General features: G+C 44.6%; 3 protein-coding genes and 1 long non-coding RNA gene across 11 annotated transcripts in view; 2 read left to right on the forward strand and 2 right to left on the reverse strand.

Moving 5' to 3' along the window:
- Positions 1-2,977: 2,977 nt before the first annotated feature.
- meioc (meiosis specific with coiled-coil domain) lies at positions 2,978-18,290 on the forward strand. 6 transcript variants are annotated; one of them, XM_086054787.1, is made up of 9 exons: positions 2,978-3,007; positions 9,919-9,980; positions 13,185-13,272; positions 13,653-13,807; positions 13,875-13,982; positions 14,468-15,767; positions 15,962-16,096; positions 16,167-16,344; positions 17,188-18,290. In XM_086054787.1, the coding sequence occupies exons 3-9, from the start codon at positions 13,231-13,233 to the stop codon at positions 17,454-17,456; spliced, it is 2,187 nt and encodes a 728-aa protein (XP_085910913.1). In that variant the 5' UTR covers positions 2,978-3,007; positions 9,919-9,980; positions 13,185-13,230; the 3' UTR covers positions 17,457-18,290. The 6 variants fall into 6 exon arrangements, with proteins under 6 accessions (XP_085910913.1, XP_085910915.1, XP_085910914.1 ...); XM_086054789.1 differs by having other exon boundaries at positions 2,985-3,010; positions 9,944-9,980; XM_086054788.1 differs by having other exon boundaries at positions 2,990-3,010; positions 9,939-9,980.
- LOC147134268 (frizzled-2-like) lies at positions 8,792-12,012 on the reverse strand. Its single transcript, XM_086054792.1, has one exon. It carries the CDS (start codon positions 11,825-11,827, stop codon positions 10,196-10,198), a length of 1,632 nt encoding a protein of 543 aa, XP_085910918.1. The 5' UTR covers positions 11,828-12,012; the 3' UTR covers positions 8,792-10,195.
- ccdc43 (coiled-coil domain containing 43) lies at positions 18,279-21,285 on the reverse strand. 2 transcript variants are annotated; one of them, XM_086054794.1, is made up of 6 exons: positions 21,140-21,285; positions 20,045-20,257; positions 19,689-19,785; positions 19,310-19,445; positions 18,982-19,037; positions 18,279-18,689 (listed from the first exon to the last, which is right to left on the reverse strand). In XM_086054794.1, the coding sequence occupies exons 2-6, from the start codon at positions 20,216-20,218 to the stop codon at positions 18,502-18,504; spliced, it is 651 nt and encodes a 216-aa protein (XP_085910920.1). In that variant the 5' UTR covers positions 20,219-20,257; positions 21,140-21,285; the 3' UTR covers positions 18,279-18,501. The 2 variants fall into 2 exon arrangements, with proteins under 2 accessions (XP_085910920.1, XP_085910919.1); XM_086054793.1 differs by lacking the exon at positions 21,140-21,285 and having other exon boundaries at positions 20,045-20,329.
- Positions 20,050-22,130, forward strand: part of LOC147134270 (uncharacterized) — an 83,403-nt gene continuing 81,322 nt past the window's right edge. For both annotated transcript variants that reach the window (XR_015089995.1, XR_015089994.1), the window contains exon 1: positions 20,050-20,355. This is a non-coding gene — a long non-coding RNA (uncharacterized LOC147134270). The remainder of the gene's footprint in view (positions 20,356-22,130) is intronic.

Raw genomic sequence — 22,130 nt, forward strand, 5'->3', positions numbered from 1 at the left:
GTCAGGAGCTGTTTTTTTTTTTTTTCTTTTTTTTTTTTTTTTAATTTGATGTCTGTTGGTGTATCACTGTAACTCATGTTGGGAGCTTTTTTTTCAAACTTTCAAGGGGATGTTGCTAAATGAGAAATGCTTCAAACCAAAATGGCCGACTTCCTGTTCGATTCGGCATGGGTCCTTAATGTCATGCGTTCTGTTGTGATGTCCACCTAAATGTTGTGTTGGTGAAACTAGTGTCAGGGGCCCATTTTATTTATTTATTTTTTTACTTCAAGCGGCACGCTACTGATTGAGAACTGGCTGCTTCAAACCAAAATGGCAGCGTTCCTGTTGAACGTTGAAACTTTTTCATGCATCTTGTTTTAGTACACACGTCCAACAATTTTGTATGCAAGCTGAATCAGGTGCCGGGATCTGATAAGTTTCTCACTTTCTGGTGGGCGCCGCTACTGAGTGAGAAACGATTGTTTCAAACCAAAATAGCTGACTTCCTGTTCAATTCATGGGTGCTTGAGCCTAATTTGTGTATCCTGTTATGATCGACATATCCACCCAACATCGTGTTGATTCGCAGGACTGATTTTTATTTTTTTTTCAAACTCTCCAGGGGCTGCTACTGAATGTGGCATTCGGGACCACTTTAATACATTATTTTCATTGATCTCTTGATCAAGCTATACAATTGAGTTGCATTGCCCTCTATCGTCTATTTACCTGCACTACAAGGCTTTTTTTTTTTTTTTTTTTTTTTTTTTTTGCAGTACGTGGCAACCTGTAGCAGTAAATAAAGAATTGTTAGAAAGACTCAAGCTGTCTTTATCATGTGTCCCCGCCGTGCCTGTACTCAATTTTCAGCAGTGGCATGACCAATCTTGCGAGGGTCTGTGAAACTGCTGACCTCTGACCTTACGTCTGCTCGTCCCAGACATACGGAAACTGATGTCAGCGTGACCTCCGGCTACGGGCAGAGATGTGGGGAGTAGACAACATTGTTTTCGTTCTACTTTGTGCATAGTCTGTTAAAGCAAAGCTTGTGAACACATTACAGAGCTTTAAGTCATATACAAAAAAACAAAAACAAAAAAACCAATTGTAACGTTAAAATTTACAAATATTATTTGTGTCTGTTGCAACTGTTTTGTCTTTCAAGCAATATAAATTTATTCTCCTACTAATACGATGTTTTTTTTTACTTTGCTGAGTGACCTAAAAACTTTTGAGTTTCTTGTTGTAGTAAATGCATTTTGACAGCAGATGGCGCAATTCACCATCACAACTGTGAACCTTGTGACTAAACGTGAATACACTTCGAGTCACAAGAAAACAACTGAAAGCAACCCTTTCCAAAGAAATTCTTATTTAGCAATCATCTCCTCACGCTGCCAATGTCTTTTAAATTGCCTCAATTGCTTTGCTCACTTTGGCAGGGGGAAAAAAAACCCTACAACAACTCATATTCAGTTTTGAGACCAGCTTTGCAAAAGTCTTCGGACACACTTTTTTTTAAAACTATGTTTTTAATGTAATTAGTGTATCAATTTAACTTAATTAGTTCCCATGAATCTTATCTCTCAAGACTCCACTCAAGGCTCGTAAAAGGCGAGCTTGGTGTGGAAGAACAAACCCATAAAATGGGGTAACTTGTCAACTCCTGAAGCAGGGGTGGTGATGACTAATGACTCTCGACTCATTGATCCACATGAAATGACATATTGTGCCGAAAAGCAAGCAAAACAGCGCACAGCGCCACCTGCTGTGTTTGTCGGGGCGCTTTCACCCTTGCCCCTTATGCGGCGTCGCCTCCATTTTGCTCACGACATACCTATGCTACACAATAGCATAGGCCAGCAAGGAAACTGATTATTTTTTTTTTTTTTTTTCGGGGGGGGGGGGGGGTGAGTGTGTGCACCTTTGGTCTGACTGCTGTCGATCTGTCAGGCCCACATGGAAGTGATTACGTGAAATTACAGAGATCCTTCAGAGCTGGAGAGCCCTCCTATAACCGCTCGCTCTTCATCTTGGACGTACACCCATGAACACCAGCTCAGCAAGCGAACACACACAGAGGTCTAGGAGAAGCACACGCACACCCCGACACACACACACACACACACGCACACACACCTTGCCCAAAGCTGTTCATTCCCCTCTTGGCTGTGTCGGGACAAGGCTGCAGTGTGCCTCCCTCCCCGCTGCCCTCTCCCTCTCTCTCTCCGGGACGGGGCCAGGGCTGTAAATTCCTCAGACATGGCTGTTTAGAGGGCCTCCATTTAAACAGCGGGTTGGGGGGGGTGGTTGGGTGCGCGGGGTGGGGAGCACGCTCGCCAGAGAGGAGCCTACTCAATAAGTCATCATCAAAGCCCCCGGGCCCCGCAGACGCTCATGGGAGAGAAATTATAGTGGCACACCGGATTAGAGCATTTGTGTGTGTGGAGGTGGGGTAGGGGGGAAGGCTGGATGGATTACCTGACGCCCATACAGGTGTCCCAGAGGCGGCATGCATGGACCAATCGGGATCAGGCTTACCGGAAGCCAGAAAGCAGTTAAAGGAGTTCATGTTGCAAATGTTGAAATTGGACTTCATTCTGTAAATGTACAAATAAAAAAAAATAAAAAGCAAAGTTTTGCTGAGCTTGATTCAGCCATTTTATTTGCCGCATTTCAGTTGCCGTCTACTTGTACGCCATGCACTGATTTGCTAGCTAACAGCCAATCAGAGTGATCAATTGTCACCGAAGACTGACGCCATCAAATCGAACAATATCTAAAAAGCACAATGATGTCCAAATCCCTGAGTTCTTCAGAATTCGAAACATTGTTTTTTACTTTTTTATTCTGTTTGTTTTATGAATGTCTTTTGCAAGATTGGTATTTGTGCAAATTTTACTTCACGAAACCATGACTGTGGATAGTATGATAAAAAATGACTTATTGACAATGTTTTTTGCCTGCTATGGTATGAAAAAAAAGATTTGCTGTCGCCTTATCATGACCCCCCCCTGACACGCCACTGGTAAGACTACAACTTTTTTCTCCCCCCCAAAAATCCCCGACAACAACAATAACGTTATTCTCGTAATATTACGACTTCCCCCCCCCAAATTATATGTTGTTTTGCAACTTTCGTCTTGTCCCTTTAGTTATCGCCGCAGCAAGTCACTCTCATGGTTTGTTTTGGTGCATCCATGTTTTTTTTTTTTTAACAGCACATATCCAACAACAAAACACTTTGCTAAATACCACTCCACAATGACAAGTTGTTGTCATAAGTGTGAACATATTTTGCCTTCTAAAAACAAAGATAAATTGCAGCATAACCACAAAGAGCTTTAATTGTCCAACACAATTGCTTGTTGCTTGTTGCCTCCTTGTCTGTTATCATTCGCTACTGAAGCTTTAGAGACAGTGGCGAGCATGTGTTCGCGCTGTGGTATCTGGTTGCACATTTACCATTCCAATGCCTGCATGCACACACGCACACACACCCAAACACTCCTCCCAATCAAGCCCATTATTATCCCAGGCATGCTCCAGGCTCCCAAAATATCTGTCAGACAGCTGTCGGCACCTCTCGGCTTAGCAGCTGGAGGGGCTCTTGAAGTCGTCCTTCTCCTTCTTCTTCTTCTTGCCTGATAACATGCACAGCCTTCCCTTAAAGAGTGGGCCAGATACCACGCCTGCCATTGCGAGACTGTATACCCCATCCACCCCCCCCCCACCCCCTACGGAGCAGCCCCCCGCCCTCCGCTTCCCCTCTAATGGCCTCCCCTGTGCAGCCTACGAGCAATAAAATAGCAGACAAATGGTGTGCACGAGGCGTGAAAATGAGCCACCAGGAAAAGCAAAGCGGAGAGGAAGGCTGGGGCGAAGCCACTCTCCAATTACTATTAAAGTTAGGGCGTGACCAACATGTTGATCTAATTATCAAGACAATATGGCGGGAAGACTTGTTTATCCCGATGAATCGCCATCAGCATACCTGCACAATTTAAGAAAGCCAATACTAGACACTATTAAAAATCGGAGTGATTTTCCCATCGCAAACTTTTTTTTGCTCAAGAATATGTTCTGTGCAAGCCCACTAGTTGAAACAGGGCATTCTGATAAATATTGCGTTTGTGGAATAAGTGTTGATCCACTCGTTTTTAGCCATCTCTGGGGGCGGCCATTTTGTCTTGTGTCGACTGAAAATGACATCGCAACTGCTCACAACGACCAATCAGATTCCGAAAACAGGTCAGCCCTGATTGGTCATTGTGAGCAGTTGTGATGTCATTTTCAGTCAACGGAAGACAAAATGGCCGTCCCAAAGATGGCTAAAAACGAGTGCTGCTTAATTTATATTCCACAAACGCAAAATGAATCAGAATGCCGTGTTTCAACTAGTGGGCCTGCTGGGAACATATTCTTGGAAAAAAAATATGCTTGGGTTGACTTCTGCTTTAAGGGAGTTTTTGCTGGGCCGCATATGCTATTCCTAATAATTCTGTGACATTATCTAGCGTCACCGGAAGGGTGAACTATGAGAAAGAGGTCAGGGTGTTAAATTAAAAGCTCTGGTTTTAAGCAAGTCTTGTATTGGCCCTGAGGATGACATGTTCTATTATCTGAATAATATGACTTATCCGACAGTGCCAATGAAAATTGAGCATTGGATCAATATTTATCAAATAACATGACCGATATTATTAACTGCATCTGCGTCAGGTTGTCGGCATCAAAATGTGAAGTCATTTTTGCCTATTAAACTGTCTTTAAAACATAGTCAGACAGTCTATACCAGGCACTCGCTGCTAGCTGCTAGCAGCTAGTAGCTAGCCAATAGCTGCTAGCCACTAACACCGGTGACCGGTACAGTATTATACAATGATTGCGAAATTAATTTCCGTTTTTTTTTTTTTTTGTGAGTACTTAATTAGCGATCGAACTGGATTTCAAGATGACGTGTGGAAGTTAAGCCGGCCACCATGAGCTGCGAAGGCCAACTTCAAAATTAAAACACATGGAGTGAGAGAGCTGTCAAAAAGATGTATCCTGACGGTGCACATCAAATAAATGGTTACCCAAGGCAGAGAAAGAATTCGGTTTTTTTTTTGGTAATGGAGGTAATGGAATTACTCAAGGACTCATTTCAAACGTAAACTGATACAATTTCACGGGGCAAATATTTGAAGTGCTTCTGATGGACAAGGCCTTGCTGACCCACTGCCAGTGAGAGTCTTTCCATCGTCTGGACGCTACAACGCAGCGGTATTTAGGCTGACCGCACATTTTGAACATTGCAAAAAAGTGAGCTCCGTGCGGCTATATCACAATCCTTCCTCGCGGTTAGCGTCTCGCGTCCAAGTCCAAAATGTGAAGCGCCAGCGTGCTGAGCTCAGCCCAATTCTCAACGGCGGCCATCGGAACGCGGCGATATGAGAAGGGGGGCGGGGGGGGGGGGTGGCTGTGAGAGAACGAGACAACATCTTGGACTTCCTTTGGAGATTTCAAGGGCGCGCGGGATAGATAGATGTGTTCTGGAAAATGTCCGCTGCTCCCCTATGGAGCATCGTAATGTATGACTGCAACTAATCCAGAGTGCAGAGGTTGAGTACTTCTTGGGCCCGTGCCAGGACGTGATGAGAAACAGGCTCGGTTGCATTTCTGCAAGTTCCTCCCCCCACTTTCTCTTTGTCTTCAAACCACCTTTAACACAAGCCTGATATTAGCGGCTGTGTCGCCAAAGAGTTAAAACATGCGGTGCATTCAGGTTAGGGCACTCATAACACCATCCCTCTCTGAGAAGGCCTCCTCGCATTAAGAGCCACATGACAATAAAGGTCTTCAGGAGCATTCTTCCTGCTTGTCCCTTCTTGCCCTGGAGCGTGCGAGCAAAACTTAGCGTGCAGGAGCCAACATCCGAGCCAAGGGACACGGGAGACGACCGACACCTAAAGGAGCGGGTGTCGACGGAAAAGTGAAGGCCGCCTGAATGATCCCGTCCGCAGTTTGGCGCGGCATCATCATCATCATCATCATCATCATCATCAGCAGCAGCAGCAGCAGCAGCGTCAACCCTGCAAGACGCCGCCAGACGGCAACCTGGATGAGTCAACGGCAAAGCATCTGATTGTGTTTCCAGATGTTTCAAGGTCTCACGCAATAACCTTTAGATGAAATATCAACATCATCAGGAAGAATGCACGCCTATTTTCCCTCTTGGACGCGGACAAAAGGATTCAAATATGGTGGATTAGAAAGTGAACAGAGGGCTGTCCGAATGCCAGGTTTGTTTGATATGAAAAGGGAGCCAGAAGGAGCTACAGTTAGTGGAAAAAAAAAACAAAAAAAAAAAAAACAGTAATCAGGACCAAACAGCGTTCACTGAATTAGCCAAACATATATTTTTTTAGAGAATATGTTCTACTTAGGCCCATTAGTTGGAACACAGCATTCTGATTAATATTGCATTTGTGGAATAAGAGTTAAGCAGCAAACTCCACCCGTTTTTAGCCATCCCACACGGCGGCCATTTTGTCACTTCTGTCCACTGAAAATGACATCACAAACGCTCAGGGCTCAGATAACGACCAATCATGCTCAGTTGTGATTGGTCGTTACCTGAGCCCTGAGCAACCGTGATGTCATTTTCAGTCGGCAAATGTGACAAAATGGCCGCCCCCGGTGATGGCTGGAAACGGGTGGATTAGCTCTTGTTCCACAAACGCAATATTTCTCAGAATGCCTTCTTTTAACTCATGACCCTGCATCGAACATATTCGTGAAAAAAACATGTTTGGGTTGACTTCCCCCTTTAAAGCCTTTTCATACTGCACTTAGCAATGTGCCATTGATGTCTTTAGTTTTAAGTGTGCACACGGATGTGAGCAGCTTATTACTGTATTCATTCATCCTCCAAACAGATCCGTCTCTTTCCAACTGGGCTCTATAATTAAATTACAGGCCACGTTATGTTCATTTTGTTAACATGAAAAAGGAAAAAGCTGCCATCCGAACAGGGGTGTGTTTCTCGCTCTACGTTCGCTGCAAACGCAGGTTTTCCATCAAGCTCTCCAAACCCGGCGCCTTTTTCACCCTGAAACAATCCCTCTCGCCGTCCTCTCGGAGCCATTCTCCCTCGCTCGCCTCTCTGCTTGGGTGGAAAGCCAAACAAGCCAGCCATTAAGTTGAGTTAAGCGCAGGAAGCGGAGGGAGGCAGCGGGCTGTTGGGGGCGGGGGAGGGTGGGGGGGGGGGGACTTTGGGGGCCAGGCGGCAGTGTTTACAAGGAGCTAGTCAGGTTTCAGCAGCACTTTGAAGTGAGCAGCGCACTGGAGACTGTCTGTCACTGGAGGCCGAGGCCTAGCGCCGCTCCACTGACTCACTCGCATTCCCCCCATTCATTTGAGCGGAGAGAGGAGGAAAAAAGAGGGCGGGGGAGCCGGGATCGGGCTAGAACAGACAGCGAGAAAGAGAGGCGCAGGTCGATTTATGGCTCACCCCGCCATCCCCACGCCCCCCCCCCTCTCTCTCTCCGAGTATCTCTTCCTACCTTTCATCGACTCTAACTGTCTGTTGTTCAAGCCCGTCCGTAGCCAAGCCCAGATATAGGCGATAAGAACACAAGAAAGAGGCTCTTGTCCGGCAGGTCATTGGAGAGCGTATAGAAACACTGAAGCCTCCCAGTAAACTAATATGATTACAAGCACGCACACAATGGTACATTTGGAGCCCCGAAGCCTCCCCGCCTGCGAGGCGAGAGGATCAGCTTCCCAGCCCTCCCTCCCCAGCAGCCAAATACACTCATACACACACCCGTGGCCTTCATGACATCAGCGCAAAGATGCATCCATTGGAGCTGAGGAGCACAGCTTGGGGGATTCCAGCTTGGCAGCGGAGAAGTAACGCTGAAACCACCTTGTTTTTTTTGTTTTTTTCTTCTTCTTCTTTTTATATTCCCTCCAACAAGCAGGCAGGCGGGAACACTTTCACGCCTATCCGATGGCGCAGGCGTTTCTCGCCAGATGATCCCTGTGTTGTTTTAACCGCGGCCTCTCGAACAAAAGGGGGTGTTTTTTTTGTTTTTTTTCCCCTTTTCTTTCTTTTTTTTTTTTTTTTTGCACTTGGTGGTGTTATGTGTGAGGTGAGCCACCATTTGGGGAGGTCACGTTCTCACAGATTGGAAAAAAAAAAAAAGCAGCAATCCACAGGAACTGTTTTGTTTGTGATTGCCACTTTTTGTGACGTTTCCCACAGGCCTTATGTCTCATTTTAAGAACAATTTAAATATGGTGGAAACTCCATTGTCGAGTGCTGTGAGACAGTTGGGCTAATCACTGTTCCACCACTCTGAGCAATAATATTAATTAAAAAGAGCATGCACTTTCCAAATTAGATGCTAATGTTAAAAATGTAGCTGAAAGCAAAATGGCTAATGACTAGCATGAAAACGACTAGCAAATAGCACATTTTTCCTTCTCTAAAGGCGGGTTAGTTTTACTTTATTTTGGTTTTAATCTACAGTAGATAACTTCTCTTCATTTTCATGACGATGTTACTTAAAATAATGGCTGTAAAGTTAATTCAGGTTCTATGATTGCATTCACTTCACTTCACGTTATACTTCCGATGGACGGTTTGATTTTTAAAATATTCACAATAATTTGGAAAGTTTCAAATGACACTTTGGAGGTTCCGATGCCTTTGGCAATGTAACCCTTTCCGTGAAAACAACATTGCCGCCTTTTGAACTCGTCTGCCAAGATTGTGTTTAATCACTAACATATAGTACAGAGGAACATGCTACATGAACCATTCAGTTTGACAAGTAGGTGTTTAATCTGCACATTTGGATTGACACATTTTTGGTGTGACGTGATCTAGGGACTATTTCGTCGGAAAGTGGACCAAAAAAAGTAACATGTATCAAACACACACACACAAGTATTCCACAAATATGGCTGACTGTGTACTGTGTTAGCGGTTAGCACATATTCACTTACATTCTATTACTTTTTGGACAACATCCTACAAAATTTACACAACAACTTTGGGTTTTATTCGTGCACAACAGCTGAAATATTGACATTCTAAAAATGTATATATTATACATGTGACAAAAGCCCAAGCTATATGACTGCCCTAAAATGTCAAGCGTTCATACGTTTTGATTAGCAATACAGCATCAGCAGATTAATTATAATCTCACAATTGTTCTCAAAACTTTCAAACAATGAAGGATTTTTAGTTTTGTTGTCGCCACGCTGATGTTTATATTATGTATAGCTGTGAGGCATAACGCTTTTTTCCTAGCCCGCAGAGACAAGTCGTGCCACGTTCAATGTCCGCCTGACATGATGCTGCTGAATGACGCTTCCTCTCCGCCCGCATTTGAAATACAAGTAGTAGATGAGATCTCCACTTGGTGATGTCAAGGGAAATGAAAGCGGGAAAACAGAATGTGTGAATGCATGACATCAAGCGAGCAATTTGTATCAGTAGTCATTCCGACACAAATTCTGAAGGCAAAATAAAATATGATCATTTATGTTAGTTTTATAACTACACAAGAGTATTTAGTAGCTTCCGTATAAAGTGACTAAATACAGTAATAAAGTAAAGTGGCCATTTGTACATTTTGCTGACAGAATTTGATGTTATTTTATGCAAATTTGGGTGATTTTTTTATTTTTTATTTACATACAAAAATCCAGCATGACAGGCTCACATCACTGCAAATGTAATTACGGGATCATTGTTAAGTTTTTTTTTGTATGGGGAGCAGATCTATTTGGCTTTGTCGCAGTGCAAACGAGGAGCAGGTACACTGACAGATAAGCAGAAGCATTATTTTTTAAATACAAATATAGAATTTCATGTTTTTACAATTACTATTTACACGTGGATTTAATTACATGTGAAATGCTCTTTGTGTTCCGGTCCTGGCCGCTTGATCATGGAGCCAAGGAGGAGGAAGAGGAGGAAGGAGGAAGAGGACGAGGAGGTGAGCATTTCAGCACATGGCGACGTCGGCCATGTTTGTTGTGTGTTTATTCAGTCCGGCCGTCCCGTTCGGGCCTCGTTAATCCAGCTCGCCGCTTGGTCAAAACCCAAACGTCTCCGAGCTCGGAATGCCGAAGAACATGCCCCCTTCCGCGCGCCGCCGCCGTGAAAAGCGCAAATCAGTCCGTCCAAGGGCTTGCAGCGGGCCCTTCATCCTTACACGGTGGTCTCTCCGTGTTTGCCGTTTGTCAGCCGGGTGTAGAACTTGTGCCAGGAATGCAGCGTTTTTCCAGACCAGATCCAGAAACCAGACGTGATGCCCACAATGAGCGTCATCAGGTACTTGATCATGTAGACGGTGAAATCCGGCGTCATGCGGGGCCCCGTCTGCTCCGGGCACGGGATAGCCAGGCTCCGGCAGCTGTGGCTGACCCAGCTGCGCTCCCAGTGCGGGCGGAAGGCCTGCTCGTAGAAGAAGCAGGCGATCACGATGGTGGCGGGCACGGTGTAGAGCACGCTGAAGACGCCGATGCGCACCATGAGCCGCTCCAGCTTCTCCGTCTTGGTGCCGTCGTGCTTCATGATGGTGCGGATGCGGAAGAGCGACACGAAGCCGGCCAGTAGGAAGGAGGTCCCGATGAAGAGGTAGATGAAAAGCGGCGCCAGGACGAAACCTCGCAGGGGGTCCAGGTTGCTGAGGCTGACGAAGCACACGCCGCTCAACACGTCGCCCTCCAGCTGACCGATGGCCAGGATGCTGATGGTTTTGACGGCTGGCACCGCCCAGGCCGCCAGGTGGAAGTACTGGGAGTGGGCCTCGATGGCCTCGTGGCCCCACTTCATCCCTGCGGCCAGGAACCAGGTGAGGGACAGGATGACCCACCAGATGGAGCTGGCCATGCTGAAGAAGTAGAGCATCATGAAGAGGATGGTGCAGCCTTCCTTCTTGGTGCCCTGGACAATCGTCTTGTAGCCTTCTGGACTGAAGCTCTCATTGCACACCACTTTGTCGCCCAGGAAGAAGCCCGCGATGAAAGCGATGGAGACCATGGTGTAGCAGCCCGACAGGAAGATAATGGGCCTCTCCGGGTACCTGAAACGCTGCATGTCCACCAAATAAGTGGTGACCGTGAATAAAGTGGACGCGCAGCACAGGACCGACCAGACCAGAATCCAGATGCGGGAGAATTGGATCTCTTTGTCGGTGAAAAACATGTACCCGCCGCCCCGGGCCGGCTCGCATGGAGCGGCGCAGTCCTTCTCCTCCAGGAACATGTAGTTTAAGTAGGGAGGCACCTTGAGTGCGGCGGGGCAACGGAAGGGCCTGTCTACCCCCTTGGTGCCCGGGACGGGCAAGGGCGGGACGGTGGCGGCGGACGAGTCGTTCTGTCCCACGCAGATCTGGCCGTCGCCCAGCACGGGGAAGTTCTCGCAGCGGAGTCGGTCGGGCCATTGGAAGCCAAACTTGTTCATGAGAGCTTCGCAGCCTTGCTTGGCCCTCTCGCAGATGGAGCGGCAAGGCGGGATGGCCTTCTCCAGGACAGTGCAAACCGGCGCGTACATGGAGCACAGGAAGAATTTCAACTCCGGGGAGCACTGTACCTTGACGAGCGGGTAGAACTGGTGCACCTCCAGCCCTGCGTCCTCCTGGTTGTAGTGGCCCACTAAGTTTGGCATGATGGTTTGGTTGTAGGCGATATCCGTGCACAGAGGTATGGAGATCGGTTGGCAGAATCCATGCTCCGGGATGACAATTCCGTTGTCCCCTTGATACTGAGCTGATACCACCACAGGCAGCGCGAGAAGGACAGACCAAGTCCCCCAGAAAATCATCTCGCCAAGTTTCATTGACAGCAACTTTTGTCTGAGAATTCAATGAAAAGCGCGTTAAGCAAGGCTCATCAAGCAGGCTCGGTGCTATAAAAAGTTGTGTAGGCTGATCATTCAACGCGAGCGTCGTCCTCTTTGTGTTTGCTCTTCTCTTGGAGCGCTGCTGGCTAACTTTTCGTTTCCAAAACTCTTGCTCTCTCACCCCTGTCACGCCACTTTAACGACAAAAAACACATCCGGTATATCCGTTCAAAATGAAGGCAACGCGGTCACTTTCGCGAAAAAAGGCATCGTTTGCCATAGAAATAAGTACCAATGTTGCTCTTGTGGTTCGTCAAATTGATTATGGCAGTGACACTTACTTATGCAGGGACTACGAGATGGCTAGGACGACGTCTCACTAGTTTGGAAAAGTTTCTCAGTTTTATTGTGAAGAACGCCATGGGAACAGTTGGCTTTCTCGTGAAACTTGACACAACAGCTGGATTCCGCAGCCCAACCAGATTTACGAGTTTGCCAGTGCGTGGACGAGGAGGACGAGGTCCCCATCTAGTGTTCACATCATGTTCACCGGCCACATCATCAATAGTTGAATAGGAATTAGAAAATATGAACATTTTAATCCAATTAGCACACTAAAACACTCTGGAAGTTGCACAATAACCGAGAAAATAATTGTTGTAATCCAATTATTTCAAAGGTATTATTTAGGCTATGAAAGTTAAAAAAGTTAAGGCTAACACTATCACAGGAAGTCATTATTACAGTTACAATGTGAAACACTCCGCCATCGTGTGTTATTACTAGCGTTGTAAACACTTTTAATTTTAACTACGTAATAATAATAATAACAATAATAACAATGATCATATATGCTAATGAAAATTGATATTAAATGATAACTCATATTTAAAATGAATACAGTACTTAATCTATCAATTAATCATGAGAGCGTCTCCATAATGGGGCGTGGTCAATGCATGTTGCTATGGTCATTAACATCAACTTTATGCTAATTGGACATCAGGCTTGACCAACGAATACAGTTTACTTGATGGTGGAAGGGGCCGAGGTCGATCATTTGGGTTATTTGAAGTTCACGACACATCATTGAGTAGATGTAACAAAAATGTCGGGGTAGGTCCACTCAAGATTGGTTTAAAATGATTAGATTGGTATTTCGAGATGTTAGATGTTCCTAATATGACATGTAAATTGAGAGCCGGTGCCGCATTTTAACATTTTAAACTAGCCAAAATGGCGGGCCTAGCTCTCTCCGTCGTACGTGTAAAATGATCGCTGTCTGCCGAACCAATTTTCATGTTAAGAATGTGAACTTAGTTAATAACTAGTATCTTGTCTTGTGATTGATTAGGAACATAATAAAGAGTCAAGGGCAAAGGGATGTTCAGAGTTTCAATATGGCATCTGACAAGCTTTTCTTTTCCTCGTTTTACGGTCAGGTAAGCATTCACAGGTAACGCGCACACGCACATACACTTCATTGACTTCAGATACGTTGTCATTACAATACAAATATTTTTATGATGTCCTCAATCACTGCCCACCATTCCCTTTGGCTTCAGACTTGAAATGCAGATTAGTCGTAAAGCAAAAAAAACCCAAAAACAACTGCATACTATGACTGTATATACTACTTACTTTTAGTGTAAAATAGTGGAACATTGTGAAAATATTCATTTCATACTCTTTAAGGGATGTCTACTATTAAAAAACCCCAAAACAAAGGTGTCATCCCAAAACACAAAATGTTGAGATTGAAAGAATAGTCGTTGGTTGTCAATTTAGGGTTTTGTAGGTTTCCTATGTGTTCTTGTTTCAGGCTAGTGTCAACGGTGATGGTGGAAATACCTCCGTTTCCGAGCCAGGTTTTAGTCCTCAGGAAGAGGGAGTGGCGGAGTTCAAGCTCTGGTCTCCCACTGCTCACAGTGATCTCTATCAACTCACGAATTGTGCAATGAACAGCATTAGGAGCAGGTATTATATTTAACAAGTTCAAAAAAAGTGTCAAATATTTTTGTGACATCTTTCTTTCCTTTTAAAGGAGAAACACTGACAACAATGAAATTGAGGAAGAGGTTGATCTGCAGTGTTTAGTGTCCAGTATTTTGGATGAAGGTGATGATATCCAGAGTGGATTCTACAATAGGGGGTATGTAATGTCAGTGTAGGGTTGGGGTTAATCCACTGTTTGTGATATTTTGATTTATTATGGACATCAATATCTAAAGTGCAAGTTTTGATGTTTTGTTTGGCAACGAAAATGTAGAATTGATGTTCTACCAGTCTCAGTGGTAAAAAGCAATTTGGACTGAGGATGCTGGTCGATTGCCCAGTTGTTCGCATCACAATTGCATTTTGCTATAACGAATCATGCAATTGAATTAATCCATCATCATGTTAGTTTTATTAACTGAAGGAACAGAGAGTTAAGAGAATAAATAACCCTTTTTTTTTTGAAAGACTCATGTTGCAGTCACCTCTTACTCAAATGGAAAATAGAGGAAATAATAAATCTGTATTATACTTTAAATAGTAATATATGAGCTTCTTCTGCTCATTCTTACCCTGTTGAGCAAGTTGTCCACAGTTTTATTTGTTTAATAACAGCCCAAATATAATTCTGATTTCTTTTAGAAACCCATCTGTTGCCAATGGACTTTGGTGTCCCAAGACTTTGAGAGAAGACTTTTTACAGTATTCAGAGGATGCACTTCCTTGCTATGACCCCAGTGAGCCTTTCATTCAATCCCAAGCGGTGTCCAAAAATGAGCAGTTCCTTCAGAAGCTCAGTGGCATTTCTGCTAATCCGCACTGGCATAGTAGTGTTCCTAATGGAGACAGAGATAGCCGCGGCAATCACCCAAAGAGATGGCCGCCAGGTCTTCCCATTCCCAAAATGGCAAACCACTTCCCACCACAGACACTGGAGAGCAACTACCTAGCAAATCATCGGCCCGCTAACAACTTCCCTCAAATCAGCGATGTCTTTCAGCTCCAAAACAAAATGAGCAGACCGTTGTTTGATCATTACAAGAGCGCGACGAGTGCAAAGCCAGTTCATGATAATGAGCAAGACGTGCCGGAACACATGAACCAACTGGTTAGTGGTTTGCAGTCTCTCTTGGCTGATGAGTCTAATCAAGGACGTTATGGATGTTTTCCCAACATAGTAGGAAAGACAGAATACCCTGAAGACAGCATACTTGAGCAACGGAAATTCCCCAGCCAATCAATGCCAATGTTGCGCGAAAAACAGCTGGAGGGAGATTGTTGGGGCCGAGATGTCACACCAGCATTCAAGCAGAAGGGTGTTCAAGAAATGTCGGGTCTGGGCAATGGAAATGCGGCATATTCCCCACAATTAAATCCTATCTCATTGTCCTTAAATCCCACAAATCAATATCAGATTAATCTGAATGGCAACCAGTACTCCAATCCCCGCTCCAAGCAGGGGCAGTACAAGATGAAATCACCGATCCAGAAGGAAATGAAGAAGACGCCTGGCCGCTTTGAAGAGACTCCTCAAACGGAGACACACAGGAGATCACACGTTGACCACCTGGGCGGCATGGAGAGATTTCATGGAGAAAACATCACGGGGAACGTGCAGCCGTTCATACCTCCCGCTCACGTCGCCAGTAACCCCCGAAGGTCCACCCGGCTGCCTCTCAAGTCTCAGAAAGACAAAACGCCTCATGGAAACGCTTCCCCTGGCATGACTCCGCCCTCTGTGCCGGCTCTAAACGGGGCCACGGCTTTGTACAGTCATCTCGAGGGTACGGAAGCTCACAGCGGAGGGAGCGCGTGTAAAGACAGGGACTCGGCTCTGGCAGCTGCACTGCACGAGAATCTAGAGGCACTCGTGATCCAGTTTTACCTCCACCTGGATGAATGCTTTGAGCAGTTGGGCTACCTGGAAAGGGAGAGGAAGAAGGTAGGCTTTCAAAACCCGGGGAGCGGGTGGTGGGAGGCTGGTGACGTTTGGCTGTTTTAAAGTACGACGAGCGAAACTTTTGAGTTTTTACAAACACAAGTTAAGTGCTGCACTGTGTAAATGCCTTAACCGAATATCGCGCCTCTCTCCATCAGCATTTTTTCCCCCCCATTCCGATTGGCTCTTCATTTCAGATTGAGGTCATCGTCGCCAAAGCATTTCCAGGCGAGTGGACCCCGCCGGCCCCGCCGACACACCCACCCGGACTCCCGCTCAACCCCGCCAGACTGGACTGTCTCATCTTTAATCAGAGAAGGGAGCAGGACAACGTGAGATACTTAGCGACATCTACCGGAGAAACGTCAGACTGCAAAATAACTTCGATTGGGTGTTTGACAGGTGGATTGGCTTTTGTATAAAATGGAATACGTGTGCAACGTACCTCTCCACCCTCACATTCGCTTGGCGCTGAACAATCATCACCAGGCCTTATCCTGCATCCAGGTGAGACGCGGGGAAGAGCTTGCCAACGCGTCCAAGCATCAGCGGCTTGGAGCTCCTCTCACAGAGGACCACGGTAAGATGAATGTACTTACCGGTATGTATCAGATGGAGAATAAATGGATCATTCATCTTCCTCATTCGAACTTGCAAACTCCACACAAGGAAGGTCAGAGATTCAAAGTCTGAACCTCAACTATGAGGCGGACGGGTTGACCACCATGGGCCAAAAATAACAAAGTTCTCCTGTTTCAATTCATGAATTAATTGAAACCTTGTTGGTGTTTGAATTGAACCCCTTAAGTGGTATGACTAGTCATATTTTTTCATGGGATTATATGAGTGAGGTATTTTGCTTTCTATATTTCAAGCGTCTTGTACAGTAGAACCTCAATCGCTTTGTTGGGTGTTTAAACGGGACTCAAGCAAATCACGCGAGAAATCGCTTCAGCATTTATTCCAAAATATTGAAACGGCAACACAGAAGAGAAATAAGCATCCATCGCAAGAGCACAGTTTCTTTTTCTTTGGACTTTTTGTGGTTGTTATTCCAAAAGAAAGAGCAGCCTCAACTAGGGAAGGACGTAAGTTAGCTGAATTCAAAGAAGGGTCTTACTGGCACTTGGCTTCTTTTCAAAGTTAAGATAGTTTTTTTCTTCTTCAACAGGTAAGTGTGTTTTATAAAATGTTTGTCTTTAATAGTCGCTAACATATTTTTACAGTTGACATACAGTTAGGAATGTCAAAATGTTAAATAAAAACCTTGCATAAACAATTAAAGGCCATTCTGTACCGTACATTTCCGATGTGGTCAACTTTAAGACGTTCAACTGTCGTCTAATTTGGGTTCAAGTTTTTATGTGGCACGCTGTATCCTTTGACAAGACTGCTTTGAAACGCTGCCTTGCCTTCTTCCTAGATCCCGTGGTGTCCGTCTTCGCCCTGAAGGAGCTCGCCGTGTCCACCAGGAAGCTCCGCACGGAACTTTGGTGCACTCTCCAGATGTCCGTGCCCACTCCCATCACCAGGCCTGAGGAACGCCCCGACGCCGACAGGGAGCTTTGTACGGCCCTGTGGTGCTCCGTCCTGATGTCTGCCCCCGCCCAAGTCAGTAAGACCGAGGACCACGCCGCTGCAAACAGGGAGGAAAGACGCGCACGGAGCCGCCCTTACTCTGTTGGGTTGTAATTTCGCGGGGCAACGCGCAGTCCGGTTAACAGGCACTCCCGAAATTGATCAAACTATAAAATAAAAGCCCCTTAAACGCAGCACCGAGCTAACATTTGAGTCAAGCCGATGACCAGCAGAGCATGAGATAAGCAAATTGTTAAGACCTTGCAACTTGAGGAGTTGTGTAGTTTGTGCATGAACTGTTCAAAGGAGGTCATTATTAATCAAGGGTCCTTCCTAAATTCATTTGAATCCATCCGTAGCAACTCTGTATTTAAATGAACTATTTATGAGTTCTTTAAAATAATTTATTGGCTTTTTCACTCCCCCAACTACTATGCCTTAAAGCTATTTGAATCATATCATATCTAATTACCAGACCCAGTCTAAATTATGCATATGTTCTGCAGTTCATTTTGCTTTAGTTGGAACATTTTTTTCTTTTAAACCCAAACTCGAGTGACCATTAGGACCATAGTATTAAAAGTAATTTTAATTGCTGTTATTGTCATGTAACGTACTATCAGTCACGTCGCCATTTGAGACATGCGGCATGTCAGCCCCTGCTCAGGATTTGCTGGGCATAGTTGAAATATAGAAAGAAAATGTTTTATCTTCTGGAGACGGCCATTTGTTGTGTTTGCAAAGTCTTGTCAGGAAACACGTTCGCTGTCACAACTGTCATCGTTAGTCAATCACAGCATTTTAGATGAGAAAGTGCCTTGCTCGTATTTGGATTGTTCCGGTCCTTGTATTTTACTTCTTTACAGTCATAATGGTTCAAAAGTGTTTCTCCGTTTTTTTACGTTTGTACCACTGAAACATTTAAAATAAAAGCAATTTGCAATCACTCCAAAAGTTTATTACTTTAAAAAAGACATCAACAAAGTGTTTGCTCTTAGTCTCGCTCGCGTCTTTTTACGACAGCACGTGATTGGATTTTAAGTTTTGATAACAAAAACAGTTGAATACATTTCATGTTGCAGTGCTCACACACATCAAAACAACGTCCGCAGTACCCCCCCCCCTCTCCACACGTCACACAATGTCCTTTCTCCTGCTTTTATCTTTTCCGTTCTCCCTTCTGTGTGCGCTTCTTCTCCTTCTCCTTCCTGTCTTGTTTGGCCAGTTTGTCCTTCTCCCGTTGCATCTTGTCCATTTCCTTCTTCTTCTGGGCGTCTTCGCGTGCTTGGTCCCGCTTTTGCTTTTGTCTGTTCAGGACCTCCTCCACGTTGGTGTTCTTGAACATGGCTGACGCCCGATAGAGGTCAAGGACAGAACACTAGGTAGGAAAAGCACTCGTGCGGAAATCATCCACTGCGTTTCCTCTGTAGAGGAGCACAGGATCGCGTAGTTGGGCTGCCACATTCAGCCTCTTTAAACAAGCACACATCATTTTGTTTTTACATTTGACAGACCCCACACAGACTTTGCGTGCTAACTGGTCCGTATCGTCGCAAATGACATTTACATGTGCCACAACGCATACGAAAAAAAAAATATATATATTTTTTTAAAAAAGACATTGGCATGGAAAGGATACACTTGTTCTGTCCGGGGATGACGTCGCCATTTGGCGACTCTTCGTCTTCACCTTCAGTGTTTCAGTCAAGGGAACAACATCATCTCTGCTTTTACAATTTAAACATAAACATGCCAAACATAAACCAGCCCCGTTTCCAAAAGCAGTGCAGTTTGGTATGCCAATAATCGACATTAATACTTTTTGGCAAAGCAAAAGTCTACACACACCTATTCAAGTTAAAAAAAAATTCCCACCATTAAATGTGACCTGCAACTGAGACATGATTTGTGGCTACAAATGTGGACTGTGAATGACTGAAAGCGTTTAGTTACTAAATCAAGGATATTCCTCTTCATCCGTAACGTTGGCGTACTGCGCCAGGAGGGCTTCTTTGCGTTTCTTGGACTCCTCTGACAATTCTTTCTGTTTCACCACAATCTGAGCCTGCTTCTCGATCATACTGGCGATGGCCTGGACCTCAACTGGCCCGGGAGACAAAAGCAGGCATGTTATTATCATTGAGACTGGTGTAAACTTTCATTAAAAACTTGAGCTAATCCGTCCTTGTGTTTATCTGGCACTGATAACGGGCACAGTTGCAAGCTATGCATATCATATAGATGTGATATAAAGATATGAGGACTCTGTTTACCCTGCAGCTTTTTGAGAACCTTCAAGTCAGCGTGTTATTTGAATGTTTATGTATATTATATTTATAAAATTACCATCTCCAGCGTCCCGCTTGTTTGCTGAGCGGTTGCAGTACTCCGTCCAATGATTGATGATCTGCTGGCAGACATCTTCCAGCGTGTCCTCTTCATCCTGAACATTTGAGTACAGTACACAAAACAATCGCTATCAATACAAGTCGGGCGGTTGTATCGTTTGTCACTTTGTGACGCAGAAGGTAACTACACGGGATCGGGTTGGGTCTTAGAAGAATTTGAATATCCACTTCCATGTGGGTTGTGGTCCATAGCTGCGGAGTCACTTGTGTAATTGTTCCATAAATAAACTTTGGTTGAGCGGAGAAACAGCTGTCATGTTGGCTACGTGCGACATGAGGGCGTTGCTAGCTCACCAAAAATGCCGATAAAATCCCTTGAAGCGCATCACGTTTCTCCTCGTCGCTCTCCTCTTCTTGTAGCACGCCCAAAATGTAGGCGCCGTACACCTCGCGGTCCACTTCCAAAGCGTCGAGCCGCTCATTTAGCCAACTTTCGAACTCCCCGGCTTCTGCCACGGGCGCGGCCATCTTGGCTCATCTGGGTCCTTCAACCGGCACGCAGCTGTCCTTGTCATGCCGGTTAGAAAACACAACCCGAGAAACTATCAGTCAGTATTGCCTGTTGGGAGTGTTGTTTCAACAGCAAAGGCGTGTCTGACAAACAGGTAACGTCATGTTTTAATGATCATCAATGCAAATAAGAAATTTGCCCGGACTATATTTAATTGTCTATTTTTCATGATATTTTGTGTTAACTCATTTAATCCCAAATACATATTTATATGTCTTTTCACGGTCCAGTACTTAATTTAAGCAGCTGTGGCATATATCAAGGGAGCAGGTGTGTTATTTTGGAGGCAAACATTTAATGACCCAACAGTGACATGAGACATTCAAACAAAACAAAATGATATGATTGATTATACTTTTTCAAGAGTCCCGGAATCCTTAGCTAGAGACATACACCTATGTACTTAAAATCGACACGTGTGTGGCACTTTTTGATAATTGGAAAGACCATGTTTAAATCTCAGCAAACTTGTCTGACAAACAAAATCAGCTTCTTCATCATGTTCATGCCGATTGAGGTCGACAATAAGTGAGTCTGTTGAGTCTATTTAAATGACATACCAATCCTTGGAATGTGCATTTTTACTTGTCAATCCCATACATTAGCACAGGCAACAACAACAAAATAAAATATCCCAAAACAAAATAAAAAAAAATCTTTTCACAGATTCTATTTTCACAGCAATTACTTCCTGTCTCATTTGATTGGGAATAGTTGTTGTCGTCTATGTTGTGCTGCTTATCAATACGATCCCATCATCCAAAACTTGAATCAGTGCTCAGAGCAAATCTTTCCTTCCTGGGATTATGCCAAGTACCCAACAGTGTCTGATTGAAAATGGATGGTTTTGATTGTCACACACAAACTTGTGCACTCACTTTCAGGCTTTGAGCAAGACCAGGATGCCAATGCGGGTTTCATTAAAATGTTGATTCCCTAAAATAAGCATCTATTCGTTTTCCATTCACTGAGCTGCTGGCAGTCAAACACTGTTCTTTTGGCACCAGAAAATCGGTCTCTTGATTGCTAATTTATGCTTTTGTCATTGATGATTAGTGAATGGAGAAGCTAGACTAAGGTTACTTTCAATATAAAGAGACACATGCAATTTTCAGCAATTCAAAACAATTCTGGGGTGTTTTAAAAACACAATGTGTCAAAATACTACAAGTAGTAAGAATTAAAAGACACTTTACACACCCTACTTTGTCTGTCTGAAATGACCAAGTTTTTACCCTGTCTCATATAAGTGGACGGTTGTACACCCTTCATATACTGTATGGCTTCAGAGATCCAAATATTTGTATGCAAGAAAAAAAAAATCTCCATAAAATGTCTCCTTAAGGCCAACTAGCTTTCCCCTGTGCAAGTACTATAGGCCTACAGATGTGCACGGGCCTGGCATACTGTTAACTTCCACTAGGGGGAAGTAGAGTACACAAATACTCTTCTCAAAGTCAGACTCTCCTTTTGGATTTAGTTGCATGACAGCTGTGTGGATGTTCCTCATGTATGTGATTTGCAACAAATTTACTTAATGCTGCATCACATCCACCGTGTTTACGTTTAATTGCGAACAGTGCTGCAGGGCAAGAATTGGCCCGCCGGCTGTTTGTTGGGCCCGCGTTCATTTGACAGTGGGACAACACCTCGCAGATGTTTGAATATATTAAATAATGATTCCGTTCGAATGACTCGATTCCGCTCACAGAAAGTGATTTGTGCCAAGGGGCTTTGCGGTGTGTGTGCGTGCGTGTGGGTGGTGGTGGCGGTATTAGTTACACCCCTAGTTATACCCCCCTAGCCAGTCCCACTGCTCCCACATAATGGCTTCACACTTCACTGACGTTGCAGTAATGAAGTGTGAAG

The sequence above is a fragment of the Filicampus tigris genome, chromosome 16, assembly GCF_054856515.1.
Source record: "Filicampus tigris isolate MCC_2025a chromosome 16, RoL_Ftig_1.0, whole genome shotgun sequence".
NCBI classification, from domain to species: Eukaryota; Metazoa; Chordata; class Actinopteri; order Syngnathiformes; family Syngnathidae; genus Filicampus; species Filicampus tigris.

What these genes read in the sequence shown, in the direction of transcription:
- ccdc43 (XM_086054794.1), bottom strand. Translation starts at nt 20,218, where the DNA reads ATGGCCGCGCCCGTGGCAGAAGCCGGGGAGTTCGAAAGTTGGCTAAAT. An exon ending in CAAGCGGGACGCTGGAGATG is followed by an intron (nt 19,446 to 19,688) that starts GTAATTTTATAA and finishes CTCCCGGGCCAG; the next exon opens with TTGAGGTCCAGGCCATCGCC. An exon ending in AACGTTACGGATGAAGAGGA is followed by an intron (nt 19,038 to 19,309) that starts ATATCCTTGATT and finishes TGACTGAAACAC; the next exon opens with TGAAGGTGAAGACGAAGAGT.
- meioc (XM_086054785.1), top strand. An exon ending in TGGAAAGGGAGAGGAAGAAG is followed by an intron (nt 15,768 to 15,961) that starts GTAGGCTTTCAA and finishes TCTTCATTTCAG; the next exon opens with ATTGAGGTCATCGTCGCCAA. An exon ending in AGAGAAGGGAGCAGGACAAC is followed by an intron (nt 16,097 to 16,166) that starts GTGAGATACTTA and finishes GGTGTTTGACAG; the next exon opens with GTGGATTGGCTTTTGTATAA.
- LOC147134268 (XM_086054792.1), bottom strand. Translation starts at nt 11,827, where the DNA reads ATGAAACTTGGCGAGATGATTTTCTGGGGGACTTGGTCTGTCCTTCTC.